Source organism: Sipha flava, unplaced genomic scaffold (genome assembly GCF_003268045.1).
Source record: "Sipha flava isolate LNK unplaced genomic scaffold, YSA_version1 334_pilon_pilon, whole genome shotgun sequence".
Taxonomy (NCBI): Eukaryota; Metazoa; Arthropoda; class Insecta; order Hemiptera; family Aphididae; genus Sipha; species Sipha flava.
In genome coordinates this window covers 33,618-50,722 of record NW_020273025.1, presented here as the reverse complement: position 1 = coordinate 50,722, position 17,105 = coordinate 33,618, and the positions used below count along the sequence as shown (strand labels likewise).

Below are 17,105 nucleotides of genomic sequence, written 5' to 3'. Positions count from 1 at the left end.
TAAATTTAATGAAGAATGTCATCAACAATTTAAGAATAATATCCTTAAATCGAATCGAAAGAAGATTAAAATTGTTTTGAATAATTTTTTGGAACAACAAAAATTTCATTTCAGATCTAAGCATTTAATATTATAAAAAAATAAATTTTGACCTACAATGAACAATCATATAAAATATATTGTTAGACATCTTGATGTTGAAGTTAATTATTAGATAAAAAAATATGCTTTATTCGGGTTTTTATTGGTATATTTTTAATAATTGTTTAGGATAGTTAACAGGAATGTATTATTTATTTTTATTTTGTAGCTCTTATACATTTGGAATAATAACAGAAATTATGTTAAAACTATGTATGTATAGACATTTTATGCTTATTGTACGATTTAATATACAAAAGAAATCTAGTACAGATAGTGTCAACATGTACTTACCAGTAACTGGGAATATATTGAGATAAGATAATTTAACAGAATGCCGGTAGACGGATTTAATTTCAGTGTTACTTAAAGATACGGCGTCGAAGACAATTGGGAAGGATTCTCGTTGTTCATTTTAAGAAGGGTTGCTCTTCCCTTCCATTATGACATAATAAACAAATTTTAATATACTGATAAGTCTATCACAAATCCTCATACTATTTTGGAGCCCATCGAATTAAGTCAGCAACCTATCAAAATCAAGTACACTTAGAGACTTTTAATCCCTCCACATTAATGTTTATTGTGTGCTCGTATTTTCGAGAACAAAAATAAAACAAACATTATAGGTAGAATATAACTTGAACGAATTCAACCTTAGTTCACCGACGCCGTTAAATGTACATTAAGTGTGGAAACATAATGAAATATAAAGTGAAGTTTGGTGGTTTTATATAAAACGATACTCATTTAGCAAACAAAATACAATTGGACTATGAAAGTCTAATATTTCAGATCGAACTATTCCACAGTTTCAACTTACGTGAAATATTTAAGTGGTGTTGAATTGTTAACAAACCCACAAACCTTTGACCATTCCCATATTAAATTTATATTAATTCGAACGTTTTGTGATTTAAGAATTGTTTGATAAATCGAAACTAAATCTATATTTAATCCAAGAAAATATGGAGTGAAATTAATATCTTAATATTATCATGTTCTACGCATTTATTTAATCAAAACACGTTTAAACTAACATTGAGGTTAAATAAAAATACTGATCTTTATTCATCCCCAAAATTAACATGCTATATATATAAATATATAAAGTTCTTTAAAAAAAAATGTGCTCAAGAATAATACATAATAGTAAAAAAAGTTCAACAAGTGTGACTATTGAAACAGTCGACTAACTCACATCGTATAAAACAGATGTTCTGAAATTTCGATTCGAAGAATAAGGAGAGACAGCTCTTTTACTTACATTCTTTTACCCCATTTCAATTGTCCTTACGCCTATTACGTTTAATATTATTATTATTATTATTGTTATTATTATTCCGAGATATTCGTTTTCTTTTATGATTCGGTTTGCCAAAAACTCGAAACAAAACGAACTCACAACAACACAAACGCATATATTCTATGTGTTATTAAAACGTTTTCCCGTTGTGTGCCACAGCACCAGGAAAACACTAAGAATTATTAGTAATAATATTATTATTATTATTATTATTATTATTATTTTTATTATTATTATTATTATTATATTATGGCAGACTCCATCAGATTTACGTGTACCATCTACTTTGAACATCAAAACTACCCCTTTTTCGAAAGCTTTAAGCCGTGCGTATAATATATTCGTGAGCACATTCAAAAAGAGCATTATCAAAATATAAACGTACTTTCGAAACACTGCTACACGAACATTACCTTTTTTTTCGACTGATTAAGTACTCTGTATGGGAGTTCTATTTTATCATTTCCGGTTAGACCCTAAAAATTTATATACCCAATAATGTTGGCTAAAAGGCGATTATCGTGCTGCAAGTTGAATAGTAGCTGTCAGCATGTCCCTGGAGCTCAAATTGTACACAACGACCCTCGGGACTCCGTTAACCGATTGATAACGCAATATTCGGAAGGCCACAGGGATACTAAAATGGTTTATATTTTTACGAAAAAGAAACAGCTGTAGGCGCATTCATAGACTAAAGAATTAAAAATTAATAAATACATTGATAAACCTTCGCAAATAGACCGTTATTTTTTACGTAACAACGCAAAAACTTAGAATCACTAGAACTATATCCAAGTATTGCAAGGAGAACATATCGATTTAAGACGATATAAAGACTCACAGTATAGGGCATAGAGTTAATCTTCTTTCGAATACATAAAAACCTAAATAATTATAATACAAGTCGACTTTTTTACTATTTCAGCAAAATTGAACTATAACGATGCATCACATCAACTACTTACTTACCGTCCACTAAAGAATCGAAACCTTTTATATGGTTACATAAAATATACATTACATTAAATTATGTGCACAATTTTTATAGCATACTGATTGCATAGTATGATGTCGTACTATTTCATATTCTGCGGTTTTTTTCGTGATCGATAAGTTATATTAAAATCAATTATTAATAATTACAGACTAATTGACTCTTAATAAGAGTCAATTAGTCTCTTATGATGAATAAAATAACTTTTCGACTATCATTAAAAATAAAATCAACCTGAAATTATTTTAATATTTTATTAATATACATGTACACATTTGGGTAATAACAAACTAAGTTATTATAGTGTTCAATTGACCAAAATAAAAAATAAATTCTCATTTCCGAAGAATCTTTTTTACGTAAGTATTTGAAACTTTGACATAACTACGTATTTATACTTTGTAACTTTGTATAACTATAGTTTAAGCTATAGTACTTAAAAGTCCATTTCTATTCTTCAACTGGTTAAATTGGTCCGTAAATACACTTGAGCACAACTGTTCTCTAACGTAATTGCAGTTATTTTAACTCTAATTAAATATTTAATTACAATTACCATAAAATACATGTTGTTCCTTGGCAATCTATTCTGTGTTGCTTAAGCCATTCACTTTCTTAATAAATAAGAAGATGCATTTTTATAATAAGTTTATATCCTTAAATTAGTCTTGCAACACAAGACCTATTCACTGATCCATTAAATGTAAAAATAAGCTCACCAGGCATGATTGAATATTCCGCCTCCTCAGTTCATCAACAACTATAATCAGATTCGTCCATGATAAAACTTAATTTTTAATTAAACCACATAACAAAAAGTTTTTTAACGGCACAAAAAATATTTAAAAATATCAACATTTTAAAATTTAATGATAATGACAACCCAATTAAAATATAATAGTGAAATGAAGTTTTTAAATAAATATTTATAAACAAATACACTAACCACTAATTAAATTTAATTCGGTTAAATGTATATAACAAGTAATTAAAATATTTTTGATTAGTTATATAGCTATTGGTAATAGACAGAAATGTTCAAATTTTATATTGAAACAAAAAGTAGGTAGCTAAAATCGATATTATGCACTCACAAATATCGAATTTATAATGGTTTTGATTAATTTAATGCAAAAAACAATTATCAAGATACATTTTTAAATAAACGATAAATATTGTTACCTATTAATTATCATGAATTAACAAAAAGTATTATCAAACCAAGGAATTTACAATCTTACGCTTATTTATGGGTAAAAATAACATAACTGTGTAAGTAGATATAAATGTCCATAGATAAAACAACAAGAAAAAGGACTAGTTTAATGACTAATTATAAAAACCTAGTTGAATTCTATAGAAAATTTAAACTGAAGTTTCATTTAAATTCAAAAATATATGAATAATGCATTAAACATAGAATTATAATTATACAAGTATATAATTATATTTAATATAAAAATGTAGATATTATAACAATTTAAAAATCTGTTATTGACGATCACTAAGACAAGCGAAAATTGACTCACATTTAAAATTGAATAAGCATTTAGAATATTTAGTATTGTTCGTTCATAAATTATTTTATATTTTTCGCAATTTTAAGATATATACTTGATAAAAAACAATTAAGAATAGTAACTATATTTCACTTACTCAATCATTAATTGCTTATGGTATTGTAGATGGGGATTCGTTTTAATGTCCATGTATGAAAATTAAATAATTAAATTACCTATTTATAAAAGTTTTTATGTTGTCTATAAAGCACTAATTATAATTAATTATAAAGTAATAAAATAAAACAAAAATTTGTAAATTGTTAATACTCGTAAATTAATACATAAATAAATAGTTTATGTATAAAAATAAACAAATAAATACATAAATAAGTGCTTAGCCTAAAGTATTTATAGATTTTTAATATACAACCAGTTTCGAATTAAAAATTAATCATTTATACAAAGTCAATAAGATCGTGACTGAATATGGAAAATAAAGGAAGCAAAAACAGCCAAAGTTCTTAATGTATTGCTATATATTGGGAACATTGACTGTTTTACAAAAAGATAATTAATTTTAGTAGGAGAAATTATTTAAAATGAGTTTTTATTAGACATAGATATATTATGTGCTTTGGTTATTATTTATATAAGATATTAATTTTAAAATCGGTTTTTACATGTGTTAAAAAAATAAGCAATTTTACTAAAACACGGAATTCCGTAGTCTTTAAATTTACTTGTAGGCAACGTATGATTTAAAACTAACTAAATAATGATTAATTCTAATAATTGCTAAAGTAATAATTAAGTGCTAGTAATCAAAATTACTAATTTTCAATTTAATTAATTAATATGTTCAAATTAACTTTTTATTTAAATTTAACAAAAAATTCATTTAAAATGATCTACCTTTCATTTGACATTATACCGACACAAACATGATTAATATTTAAAAGGGTTTGTTCGAAATTGCACAGTAAATAAATTGAATGGAGAAGAACAATTATTATTCTATAACAAAGATTTATATCCTTTATATTATCCTAAAGTTCTTAAGGCTTAATATAAACAGCTTTAATTGGCTTCTTGATTACTTTATTAAATAGACTTCAAACTCCAAGAAATACGTTAAACCTTTCGAATGTCCCTTGTATTTTTATTTAAACGTATAGCATTAAAATTATATTATTTTCATAGTACTCATAATAGCCACAAAATATCTGAATATCGTACACTATAATTATTTATCAAAATTGTATTATAATATAGACGATATGGTAGATTATATTCTAGACTAATACACAATTTTGTGACGAATTTTATATTTTTTAGGAGTTTAAGATTTTTTTTTTATACAAATATTATTCAGATATTTTTTATTGTATCAGGTTTTTGTAAAATAGAATGTATAATTTTATTAATTTAAATTTAGAAGAATAATATTTATTTGCATGTTGGTAACACGAATATTTGTAAGGTTAAAAAATTAAATAAACAATTGCTTAATATGATTTAAAACTCATTGACTTGACAAATATAATTAAAATAACTCAGTATAAATTCAATATTTAAAAAACAAAAAATAACTAGATGATAATTTATTAAATTACTAACGATTTTAAAATATTATATTACTTATTTAAATAAATAACTATTTTTGTTTTTGTTAATTTTGAAATATAATTAACATTGATTTTAATTGATTTTTCAAACGAATAACTTTAAATAAGCCTTGAAACACAGTACAGTTTTTACTTTCAGCAATAATTAAAATATCTTTTAAATACACTGGCTTACTTATATACTAATGTGCCTATAGGATGTAATTTTGTATAATTGAAATTTCAATTAATTTTAAAAGGTTAAATGTTAATGTCTATACAATTTAATGTACCAAGATTTTAATAAATATATTATTCCGCATGAAGAATAAAAAGGATTAAAGCTTAAAAGTGTACTTTTAGATAACTAATTACATTTTATAAATTAAAACATTCTTTGCAAGCATTGCGGTCGACTATTAAAGATTTTGTTAAACGTGTATGAGCTCTAAAACAACCCATAATGATAAATAAAATACATTAGAAAACAATTATTTAACATCTAACAAAAAATCATTATATCATGCATATATTAGCGATTTTTTTTCCTCTCAGGAACATATTCATTATTATGTCATACAAGTTAAGTTTGTACATTTGGTCCCTTCGTTTAATAAAAAAAAATATGTATATATATATTAAGCGAATAATCCTCATTCAGTAGAATACTTTTTTACTATGATTAAGATGGTGTTAGGATCAGGGCCCATGCTAGAAAATATTTATGGGGGGAGTGTGTCTTAACTATACAAATTTGCCAACTAATTTCTAAAATTAAATTCTTTAATACTATTATTAGGTACTTAATTTGTTGATGATTACCGACCATATAATTAGGTCATTCATAGGTAGGGGGTATGCACCCCCCCTCCCAAACGCCGGCCCAGAATGAGTTGCTACATCAAACAATAAAGTAGGCAACAAAATAATATCATTAATTAAAAATATTAGTACTCTATTATTAATAATATTTATAATCAATGATAATATGATATTATTTCCGATCACGATTAAAAATAATATAATATATATTAAATCTACAACTTTGAATTAAAATTTTTATAATATTCTTATAAATTATAAGTTATTCGTATAAGCATATGATCTCGAAACACTAGTATAGGGACCTTTATATATATTAATCGTGAGCGCATTTGAAATTAATCCAGGGACCAGTGGCGGACCGACACTGTTGAGGAACAAGAATGACTAAGAATTCATCCGACTCGAGGATTACGCACGACGAAAAAAATAACAAACATTTCTTCTTCTCAGACTCAGAATAGACTATTGAGATCTTTCGTTACTTCTACAATTTCTCTCCACTGATTACTATTTGTTGCTGAACTAATGCTATACATCGGATCTATACTTGTCATGTTTCTGTTTACCATTTCCACCTCTGGCATGGTCTCCCTAACAGTGTTTTTCCACTCGGATTTTTAGTGAGAAATTTTTTTATGAAACTTCCTTCTAAATGCCCAGCCTATTCCAATATTTTGCTATTAAGAAATTGGCAAATATTGGGTTTATTATAATTAAGATTATTATATAGACTTCGTAATTTATCATTTTTTCTTCTTTCGAACGTTACGAATTCCACATTATATACTGTTCTAAATATTCTCCTCGGGATTTTTCTTTTGAAAGTAGAAAGTTTTTCTTTGTCGCCTTTTATGCTGGTCCATGTTTGACACACCTATGTTCATGGGCGCCAACTATTGGGGTGCTGCGGTGCTCGAGTACCCCATAGTTCATTTTATGGGGTGCAGAGTACCCCATGAAATAAATAAAACATATAAATATTTAATAGGTACGTTAATATTATACGTCATGAAAAAATAACCATTTTTAATTAATACATGTTTTTGGTTTTCTTGTTATTTTGGTCGTGCTGTCGCCGTCCGTCGACGATGACTGCGACGATAACGATATTATATGTAGTACCTACATAATAATAATAATTAATAATAATATATAGTGTGTATAGTAGTGTGCACTTAGTAGTAATTAGTCTGCGTTCAGTCAACAAATATACAAAAATGATGTCCATAAACGAGTAATCCTTTATTGATTTATTTATTTATTTTTACTATATAACTAGGATTTTTATATAGTTACAAGTTAATAATTTAGGATTTTAGCATGGGCGCCGGAACAATTGGGGCAATGGGAGCAACTGCCAACACGGGAAAAATTCCGTGAGAACATAGTCCCTACGGACATTTTCCTAGAATTTACACTCCCTTAACTAAAATACATAAGCCATCTTCTACATTAATTGTTATGTTGAATATAGAAACAAAACTCAAATTTATTTAAAAAACTGTCTGTTCTTAAGTATTAACATACACATGTAACGCTTCGGAATGATATCATGTGAATATTGTATATTATTATTTATTATCAGTAAATGTTATATTATGGTTTGTGTTGCTTCCCCAGTGACGACTCGTTATCGTTTCAATTAAAACTAAAATTATAGTAAATAACGAAAAAACGAGCGTGACCGACGAAGAGGACACTGCAGGTTGGTTGGTGTGTGGCTATGTGCGGGATAGCATCTTATTTTTCTCAAGAGAATATATTTTTTTAAAAATATAAATGTGAATTAAATAGCATCGGCCGAGCCGGGTCCCAAGTTTTCTTTGGCCTTACAGGGTTTGTAACGTGTTTTGTTATTTAGATGTGCGAGCCCGAACTTATTATTATTATTTCTAATATTAATGTTTTATATACAAAATCCTATTGTGGTCCGACCTGGTGGTCTGGCCCTGTAGGTTGGCGACCCTCCGGAAAAGGGAAAGTCATGTAAGGTCATGATTCGGGACCTTACACACATATAGTAAACTAATAGTTTTATTTAGAAATAACTTGCATGTACTATGTATGTAGTAGTTAATATTTTATTTAGTATATGAGGTATGTATATAAGAATAAGTCATGGAGACGATTACCCCTTATTTAGAAAATAGAAACGATTTAATATTTAACTACAACACCCAAAATAGAATAGCTAATAGGAAATCCATTAACGCGACTGTACAATAGATTTGCAATCTAATTTATTTCAAGAATCATTTGATTACCAACAACCGATCGGACACAGTCGTTATAATATAGGTATAATCAAAGCCGTAATTGGAAAAAAATTTCGGGGGGGGGGGGGGATCCGGACCCCTGGACCCCCCTCAGTTACGGCCTTGGGTATAATATTATACTTTCCTCTGTATTTGTAGCTGTGCACAGCCCCCACGGTTCAAAAATTGATCCGGAGCCACTGGATTTTGGGCACCCCATGAAAATTGGAAAATTCGGCGCTCATGCCTATGTAACAATGAGACAGAAGTACGTAGTATTTATTTTGTTCGACGTGATGGTAGTTTTGATCAAAGCATCTCTTTCATTGCATAGTAACTTTTATTAGTTGTACTCATTCTGAGTTTAATCCTTTCATGCATGTTATGCAGTGATCAACTTGAAGGGGGACGCAGGACGGAGTACTCAAACTAATTTTCAGAAATTTTAGCATCCCCCTAGTATTATTATGCTATAATCATAACGCTCAGCCAGTTTTGGGGACGTCCTTTTTTTTAAAGTAAATAGAGTCGCCCTTCTTTAATTTTGCCAAGTCGAGCACTGATGTTATGTATCTCATTAATCTTAACTCTTATGTAGATCAAACTGCTACGCAACAATAGCTATTTGAGTTGCCGGCGAGTTCGGTTGTTTGCGACGCAACATTCGGTTGCACTGTTGTTTATCAACATCATTTTCCCGCGGTTTCAGTTGTTATTTCGTTCTTATCAACTGAATAGCCGTCTTCTTCCCCGGTACGGAATCGTCGGCAAAACGGTACGCGGTCAAGAACGTGATGTACGTACATCTCGCACAAAATCAAATACCATTGACTTAAATATATTCTATTCCAGTGGCGCAATTGGCCGAACGTGAACCGCAGCGAACCAATACAACATGGCATTGGTACACGCTGAACTTACGGCCACTTGCAATTCGCTAGGTTGCGCCGGACCCGACAAGTATTGTATCGACCCGCAGTGCTCAGGTATAGATTCACTCCCCTGGGTTAGGGAGGGGGTTAGTGCTGTCCTGTAACAATTTGGTAAGTTCTCACACGGAACAAAAGTATGCCGGCAACGTATGTTTCAAATCTAAAAAAAATTACAATCAATGACATTTCCTTCGTAACCATAAAACTGCATGCTAAAATGCTTTACTTTCTATACTGTACAAATGGATGATTATTATTATTATTTTATTTATTCTATATTCAACTAAAAATTGGATTACACATTATACATTAAGGAAATTTATATTTGCTGTAATTTTTATTCGTGTAAGAATTTACGTATGATATTAGATGCATCTTTACATGGTGAAACTTATGTATGAATTCTCATATATGATTTTTTACTTACCATATTTCGTGAGGGAACTTTCATTCGCCCATCCAAATTTACGTAGTTTATCTGTTTTACAATACAATACAATACGTCATCAACATGATTGTTTTGCAGAGGCTATTCGTGATCTGATTAAGTTTCTCAGACGTGATGGAGACGATCATGAGATTCGTCGTTTCCTGGGTGCAGCCAACATTGTGGAGACCGATCTGCTACCCATACTGGTTGAGTACTCAGATAAGTCAGAGCTTTTTGACCTGGTCATTCGACTACTTGTTAATCTCACTACCCCTGCCTTGTTAATATACAACGAACAGCCACCCATGGAGAAAACTCCTAGACAATATTACTTGCAAATGCTATTGCATTTGCAAAAGTACAAACGGGCATTTACTGATGTCAATGTGTGGAAAGTGATCGTCGATAAATTGGCTGCTGTGATTCAGGCGGTAAGTAATCACAATTAGAAACATGAGATTTTTGTAATATATACTATCAAGTTTTTTCTATGTAGGAGTACTACGAAAAAGGAGAAGAAAAAGTACTTTCCACTGTAAGACTTCTCATATTAGTTCGCAATATACTTCATGTACCTGCAGACAATGATGCCGAGTGTAGACCCGATAATGATGCCAATCTGCATGATCAAGTAACTTGGTCTAAACTTTTACACAATATTATTTTGGTTATAAAAATTTGTATTTTAATAAATCTTCAGGTTTTGTGGGCAATGCATCAAAGTCAACTTATTGATATCATCATGTATATTACTTGTTCCGACAATGAACAGCAATATTATTTACATACATTAGAGGTAAATATTTAATTAAATATAATATTTTTACCCTCAAAAATTTCCTTAAGTATTCTTTTAAATATTTTAGATTATTTCACTTATGCTTCGAGATCAAAATGCAACAGAACTTGCAAATGCTTCAGTCAATCGATCTCAAACTGAAAAACAAAGAGATGAACAAGAACTCAAATTAGTGTTAGAAAAAGAACGAAAAGAGAAGATGGAAAAAATTAAAAAGTATAGTGGAAAACGTCATTCAAGATTTGGAGGCCGATTTGTTGTTTCTGGTATGAAATCAATTGGTGACAATGAAATGGTAGTTTCATCAATGACTTCTAACATCAATAAAGCTTTTGATCGATATAAGGTTTATTATAATTATAATTTTTTTTCATAAGTTTAAAAATAATCAATTTTTCAACGTGTTTACTTTTGTTTTTTAGAAACCTCTTAAAACTCCCCGTAATAGAATGCCTTTGAAAGATAGTGGTATTGAAAGAAAATCTGCATTTAGTGTAAGATTATTTTTAAAAGAATTTTGTGTTGAATTTTTACAAGGAGCTTATAATACTTTAATGAAACACATTCGAGTAAGTATTTATTTAAAAATAAAGTTTAAGTTGGAATAATTTTTTTTTTTTTTTAGGAAACTTTAGTGAGATCAAAAGGACAACCAAATGATGAATCCTATTACTTTTGGGCTATACAATTTTTCATGGAATTTAATCGAAATTACAAATTTGAAATTAAATTAGTCAGGTAATACAGTCAAATTGTATAAGACTAAGGTAACTCAGACTAAGGTTAGATTAGAAGACTAAAAAAGAGCAAAAATAGAGAAAGATAGCAAGAAATAGTTGTAACTGTTGAGACTCTAAATGGGCTATATCAATAATATAAGTTATAAGAAGAAGAATTCAATTTTCTTCTATTTTTTTTTTCACTTTTTCTCATATTTAAGTTACCTCTGCTGAACTGTGTATTATTATACCTCATTTATTGTTTTACAATATTACATATTATTTTTTTTTAGTGAAACTTTGGCTTTAAATATATTTCATTTTATCCAAGAACGCATAGAAGATAGCCGTGAAAAATTAATAACAGACAAAAAAAAAATTCCTATTTGGTCCAAACGAATGCATTTAGGACTTAAGGCTTATAAAGTATGTAAATAATTTGGTAATAAATCTGACTTCAATTTATATTATTTATTCTTTTCTCCAGGAATTAATGGAAACATTGTTATTGATGTATCAAAGTAAAGATCCCACATTACAATCGAGTGCTCGAACAATTTTAACAAATTTATTTTATATGGTGGAGTATAGAGACTTAATATTAAGTTTAATAAACTTATATGATGAAGTGAAATTCTCCCAGTAAATACTAAGACCTGTAAGACTGTTTACATAACAACTTAAGTTTTAACCATACTTTATGTTTTAGCATGTATCTCAAAGATCTTATAGAAACTAATCATGTTTTCATGAAGTTATTAGAACATATAGGGAAAAAACAACGGAATTTAATTGTTCTGTGTAAAGCAAAAACAAAAGTTTCTAAAAGTATATGCAATTACTTTATTCCATCACAATTATATATATATATGAATTTTTTGTTTTAGAATCTAAAAGCTTACCACATAATACTCCAGAAGATGATGATACACTGTGGAACAATTTAAGTCCTGGTCTCAAAGAAATTATTGAAATCCCTGATTTAATTATTGATGCTACTGAAGCAAAGCCTTATGATCCTATATCAGAAGTTCCAATGGAAGATCAAAAGTAATTTAGAAAAATATTTCTATATCTTAAATTTTGATTCACAAAATAATGTATTTATTCAGGGTTGAATCTATGCGCCGTATACGAATTTTAATAAGGGATAAACATTTGGAAGATGCAGTTAAACTATTAAGAGCTTCTAGGTAAATACTTATACATTTCTACAATATCTATAGTAATTTATCCATTTCAAATTTTTCAATAACCTTGCAATTTTAAAGTTGTTTATTTGGTAGTACTAAATTTTTTTTTTAACAATATTGAATATAGTAATATATTTTTATTCTAAAAAATTTTGAAATATCTTTGCTTTATTTAATTTTATATTAACCCAAATGTTAAGAGAAATTTGGCCAGAAGATAGCTATTTTGGGAAACCAGGATTAAATCATGATGAAGAATTAGATATTTTAAAACAAATATTCTCTGCTGATCTAGGAACCCCAATAGGTATAACTTGAAAGTATTTATGTTTCTAAACATGTATTTTAATTATTTTTAATTTTAGGTTATAATGAAAACAGGGAAGAGTCCAATGATCGACATGATAATGAAAATAATGAAATTGATGATGGTATGTTATAAAAAATAATATAGATACAGTAGAACCTTAATTATCCAGGGTAATGGTAGGGCGGAATTGCACAGATAAATGAAAACCACGGTTAATCAACTTTATTTAACAAATTTTTTGTTTATTACTTTTTGTTTAAATTACATTTGGTCATGTTTTTAAATTACCAGGACTTGACATTTGAAGTAATCAGTCTTTGTTTTATGTGATTTGAAATTATTTTTAATATTTTTTTTAAATTCATAACATCATGGAAATTAAAATTTTCCCGCTCACAGATATTCAGGAGAATATCAACTACTTCCATAAATGTGTTTAATATAGTTTACACATTGTCTATTAATGTAATATGTACAATTTATTGCTTATGCGCCTTTACTTTAATCTCCTAGCTATGCTTATACTTTTGGTACATACAAATTTTGGAAGAATGAGCACGGATAAGTGAGACACAATTAATTAAAGTTCTATATTTTTAAAAACCAATTATTGACTTTTGATGTTAATGTCATAGCTTCAAAGTTAATACCAATACAATTCAATTTTAAGTATAATTATAATAATAAACAGTATTCTCAACCAAAGGGCACACCCCCTAGGAAGGAAGGCGTGATAACATTTCAGGGAAGCAAGAATATTTTTAAAAAGTAACGAAACATTAAGTCACAATTAATTGGAACAAAAAAGTACCAAGACTTTCATTAATATATATCTAATTAATAATAATATATTAAGCATTTAATATTTTAGAAAGTAAATATAATATAATTTGTTTTAATCATTTAAAATTATAATATTTTTATCTTAACAGATAAATTCATTAATTATTTAAAAAAAAATTAATTGATTTTAATTTCATCATATCAATCCAATAACCAACATTAAAGGTCTGATGTGTGTAAGTATATATATATATTGAACATAATTCAATCTTATAATGGTGAGGGGGCATGACAACATAAAATAGTATAAAAGGAGGCATATACCTTAAAAGGTTAATAAAGAACCCTTAATTTAAGTAATATCAAATCACATTTAAAAGGATTTATTACTATTTGCTTTTATAATTTCGATAGTTTTTGAAACCAATAAATATTCACCTATAAACCAATTAAATTTTTAGAAGAAGAGGATGATGATGATAATTCTTGTCAGATAAGAATGAGGGAAGAAAATTTTGAATTCTTGGATTTTGTAAAAAAGTAAGATATTTAGTTTTTAAAATTCATGAACTTTTAATTTATAAAAGGTAATTTTTTTAATTAATTCTTAAACCTTTAAGATTTGCAAAACCCAAAGTTTTACAAAGCTGCTGTCAACTTTTAAAACAATTTGAAAATAATTCTACGTATACCAATCATGCAGTAGTGAGACTACTCCATCGCATTACATATGACTGCAAGTATAGTGCTTTGATGTTTCAAGCTTCTGTGTTTCGCGTTTTCCAAAAAATATTTTTATCCAAAAACCCTAGTCATAAAGTAATTAGATGGCTAGAAAGAAAAAATAACTTGATATTGGAATGTTCAACAAAATTTTTTTAGGAACTCAAAAATTTTGCAGTGTTCATAATGAGAAAATTCACTGAGGTAGCCCAAAAAAATAAAAAGGTTTTTATGGAATTACTGTTCTGGAAAGAATTAAAAGTGGCTTATGAAATTGAAGAAGGATATAATGCTGTACAAAATAATAAGACTACTAATTGGACTGAGGAACAGGAAGATGAATTACATAGATTACATGAAGAGTACATGCGAGAATTGCCTGAAGAAGGTAAGAAAAAAAAAGAAAAAAAGATATAACTATTGCTTGGATATAATGATGATTTGTTTTATAGATGAGGTAACATGGATAAGCAAGAATTTAATAAAACAAGACCGTTCGAGAATAAGCATTATAAAAAAACTTAAACAACTTGATATTATAATTTATAAAGTAAAAATATTCTTAAAATTGTTGGATATATAATCTGCAATTAATAAATTTTTATTGTAGAAACAAAAAAAAACCAATAGAGAATTTACTGAGGCTGAAATCGTTCAAATTACGCAGCTAGTCATGGAATTCAGAGAATCAAGTGATCCAATACGTTTTATTATGAATAAATTAGATGTGAAACGTCCTAAAAAACACATAATTGATAAAATACTTGAGTTGGGATTAGTTGGGGATCGAAAAGAATTAAAAAAAAAGAAATTCAAGAATACTAATTCATGTAATTAATATTTGTAGTTTAATTTTAACCAATTACTTAATTTTCTATATGGTTTGTAGCTAATGATAATCAAAGCAATTCAAGTGATGAAAATTATGAATCTGATGACACTACACAAGTTCCTCATCATAGTTTAACGTCCACTTATGTATTAAATGCTATTAAAAAATTAATTGATAAAGATTTGAAACCAGCTTTATTGTGGTTGATTGAAAGCTTGGACGATGCAGCAGAAGATTTGGATGTTGATGAATCTGATATTCCTTTACTACCATTAACTGATGAGTGTATGACTGCCGTAAATGATAAAGATTTTCAAGACGCAATGCAAATATTAGGCATACATAAACCTTCAAATATTCAGGTAATATTCAGTGTCAAATTTTGTATAATATAATCAGCTAAAATTTAGTGAACTTACCTGTATAGATGTATTATTATTATGTATGATTATTATTATTATTAATGTATTATTATATGTTTATATAACACATTTAAAATGTTTGAAAAGTTTAGAGTGAACATATTTTAATAAATTTGCCGTAGGCATTATTTTTTTGTACATTATCTAGATCGCATGTATAAATAATTTATTTTAGTAATTGAAAATAACTATATCAATTTCAGTAAGTCTAATATCATTTACAAAGAACATTTTGATATTTTTTTATTTTTACATTTGACTCAAAGATTCATAAATTATATTTATCAATAACTACAAAATATGCCATATAAGTTATATGATAAGCTCATATATTGAATTTACTTCAATTTGTAGGTCAAAATGCACTAAAAAATAATTTTTAAGTTTTATTTTTTTGTATTAACTACTAACTTGTTTTATTTCAGGAAACCTATTGGCGTATACCAGGTACGTGGCAAGCTAATGAATTACGCCAACGATCAGCTGCAATAAAAAATGTAATCGAAGGAAATTTTGTAGTTGATAATGATGATAATATGCATGATAAATGTGATGATAGTAGTGATGAAGATGTGGAAGAAACATTTAATAGAATTAGGAAATCTCTTGTACAAAATAAAGTGATTGATGATAGAGAAACCACAAATGAATCGTTAATCAACTCTTCCAATGTTCTTAAGGAATCAAATAGTACACATGGTAACAACAGTAAAAAAAATAGCCTTAATAAAAGGAGATTGTCATCTTATAATAGTGATAAAGATGGCAGTGACACAGAGAAAATTACTGTTCCAATGAAAACTAAGAAAACCTTTTTAAAAGATAGTGATGAAGACGATAGTGATATTGAAAAAATGTTTGTTCCAATAAAAAAGAAAAAAATATTAAAAATTAGTGATGAGGAAGATAGCGACCATGAGAAGATTACTGTTCCTAAGAATAATAAGGAAACATTTTTAAAAGATAATGATGAAGAAAATAATGATATTGAAAAAATGTTTGTTCCAATGAAAAAGAAAACTATATTGTTAGAAGATAGTGATGAGGAAAATAGTGACACTGAAAAAATTACTATTAAAAAACAAATATGTGAATTATTGGAAGACAGAGATGAAGAAATTGATGATATTGACCTAGAATCTCAATTAGATGAAAATATAACAAAAGAAATTGATTGTGATAAAAGAAAACCATCATTGGAAAACACTGACTCTGAGGAAGAAATTGGTGCATTAAAAAAAAAACCAAAATATTTAATTAGTGGTGACAGCGACTAAACATGTCAATAGCCTTATTTCATTTCTTATATTTTTCTTTTTTCCCAAAATTAAATAA

The 17,105-nt window shown here is 27.8% G+C and overlaps 1 protein-coding gene across 6 annotated transcripts; it reads left to right on the top strand.

The window, feature by feature from the left end:
* The first annotated feature begins 9,346 nt into the window (after positions 1–9,346).
* LOC112687194 (protein timeless homolog) lies at positions 9,347–17,074 on the top strand. Of its 6 annotated transcripts, none has more exons than XM_025559779.1 (22): positions 9,347–9,423; positions 9,480–9,613; positions 10,086–10,420; positions 10,486–10,620; positions 10,690–10,785; positions 10,856–11,134; positions 11,211–11,357; positions 11,414–11,526; positions 11,801–11,933; positions 11,995–12,149; positions 12,217–12,335; positions 12,395–12,557; positions 12,620–12,700; positions 12,901–13,007; positions 13,066–13,131; positions 14,252–14,333; positions 14,414–14,612; positions 14,676–14,904; positions 14,969–15,066; positions 15,127–15,346; positions 15,406–15,710; positions 16,196–17,074. In XM_025559779.1, the coding sequence occupies exons 2-22, from the start codon at positions 9,523–9,525 to the stop codon at positions 17,045–17,047; spliced, it is 4,005 nt and encodes a 1,334-aa protein (XP_025415564.1). In that variant the 5' UTR covers positions 9,347–9,423; positions 9,480–9,522; the 3' UTR covers positions 17,048–17,074. The 6 variants fall into 6 exon arrangements, with proteins under 6 accessions (XP_025415564.1, XP_025415565.1, XP_025415566.1 ...); XM_025559781.1 differs by having other exon boundaries at positions 9,385–9,402; XM_025559780.1 differs by having other exon boundaries at positions 9,372–9,613.
* The last annotated feature ends 31 nt before the right edge of the window (positions 17,075–17,105 follow it).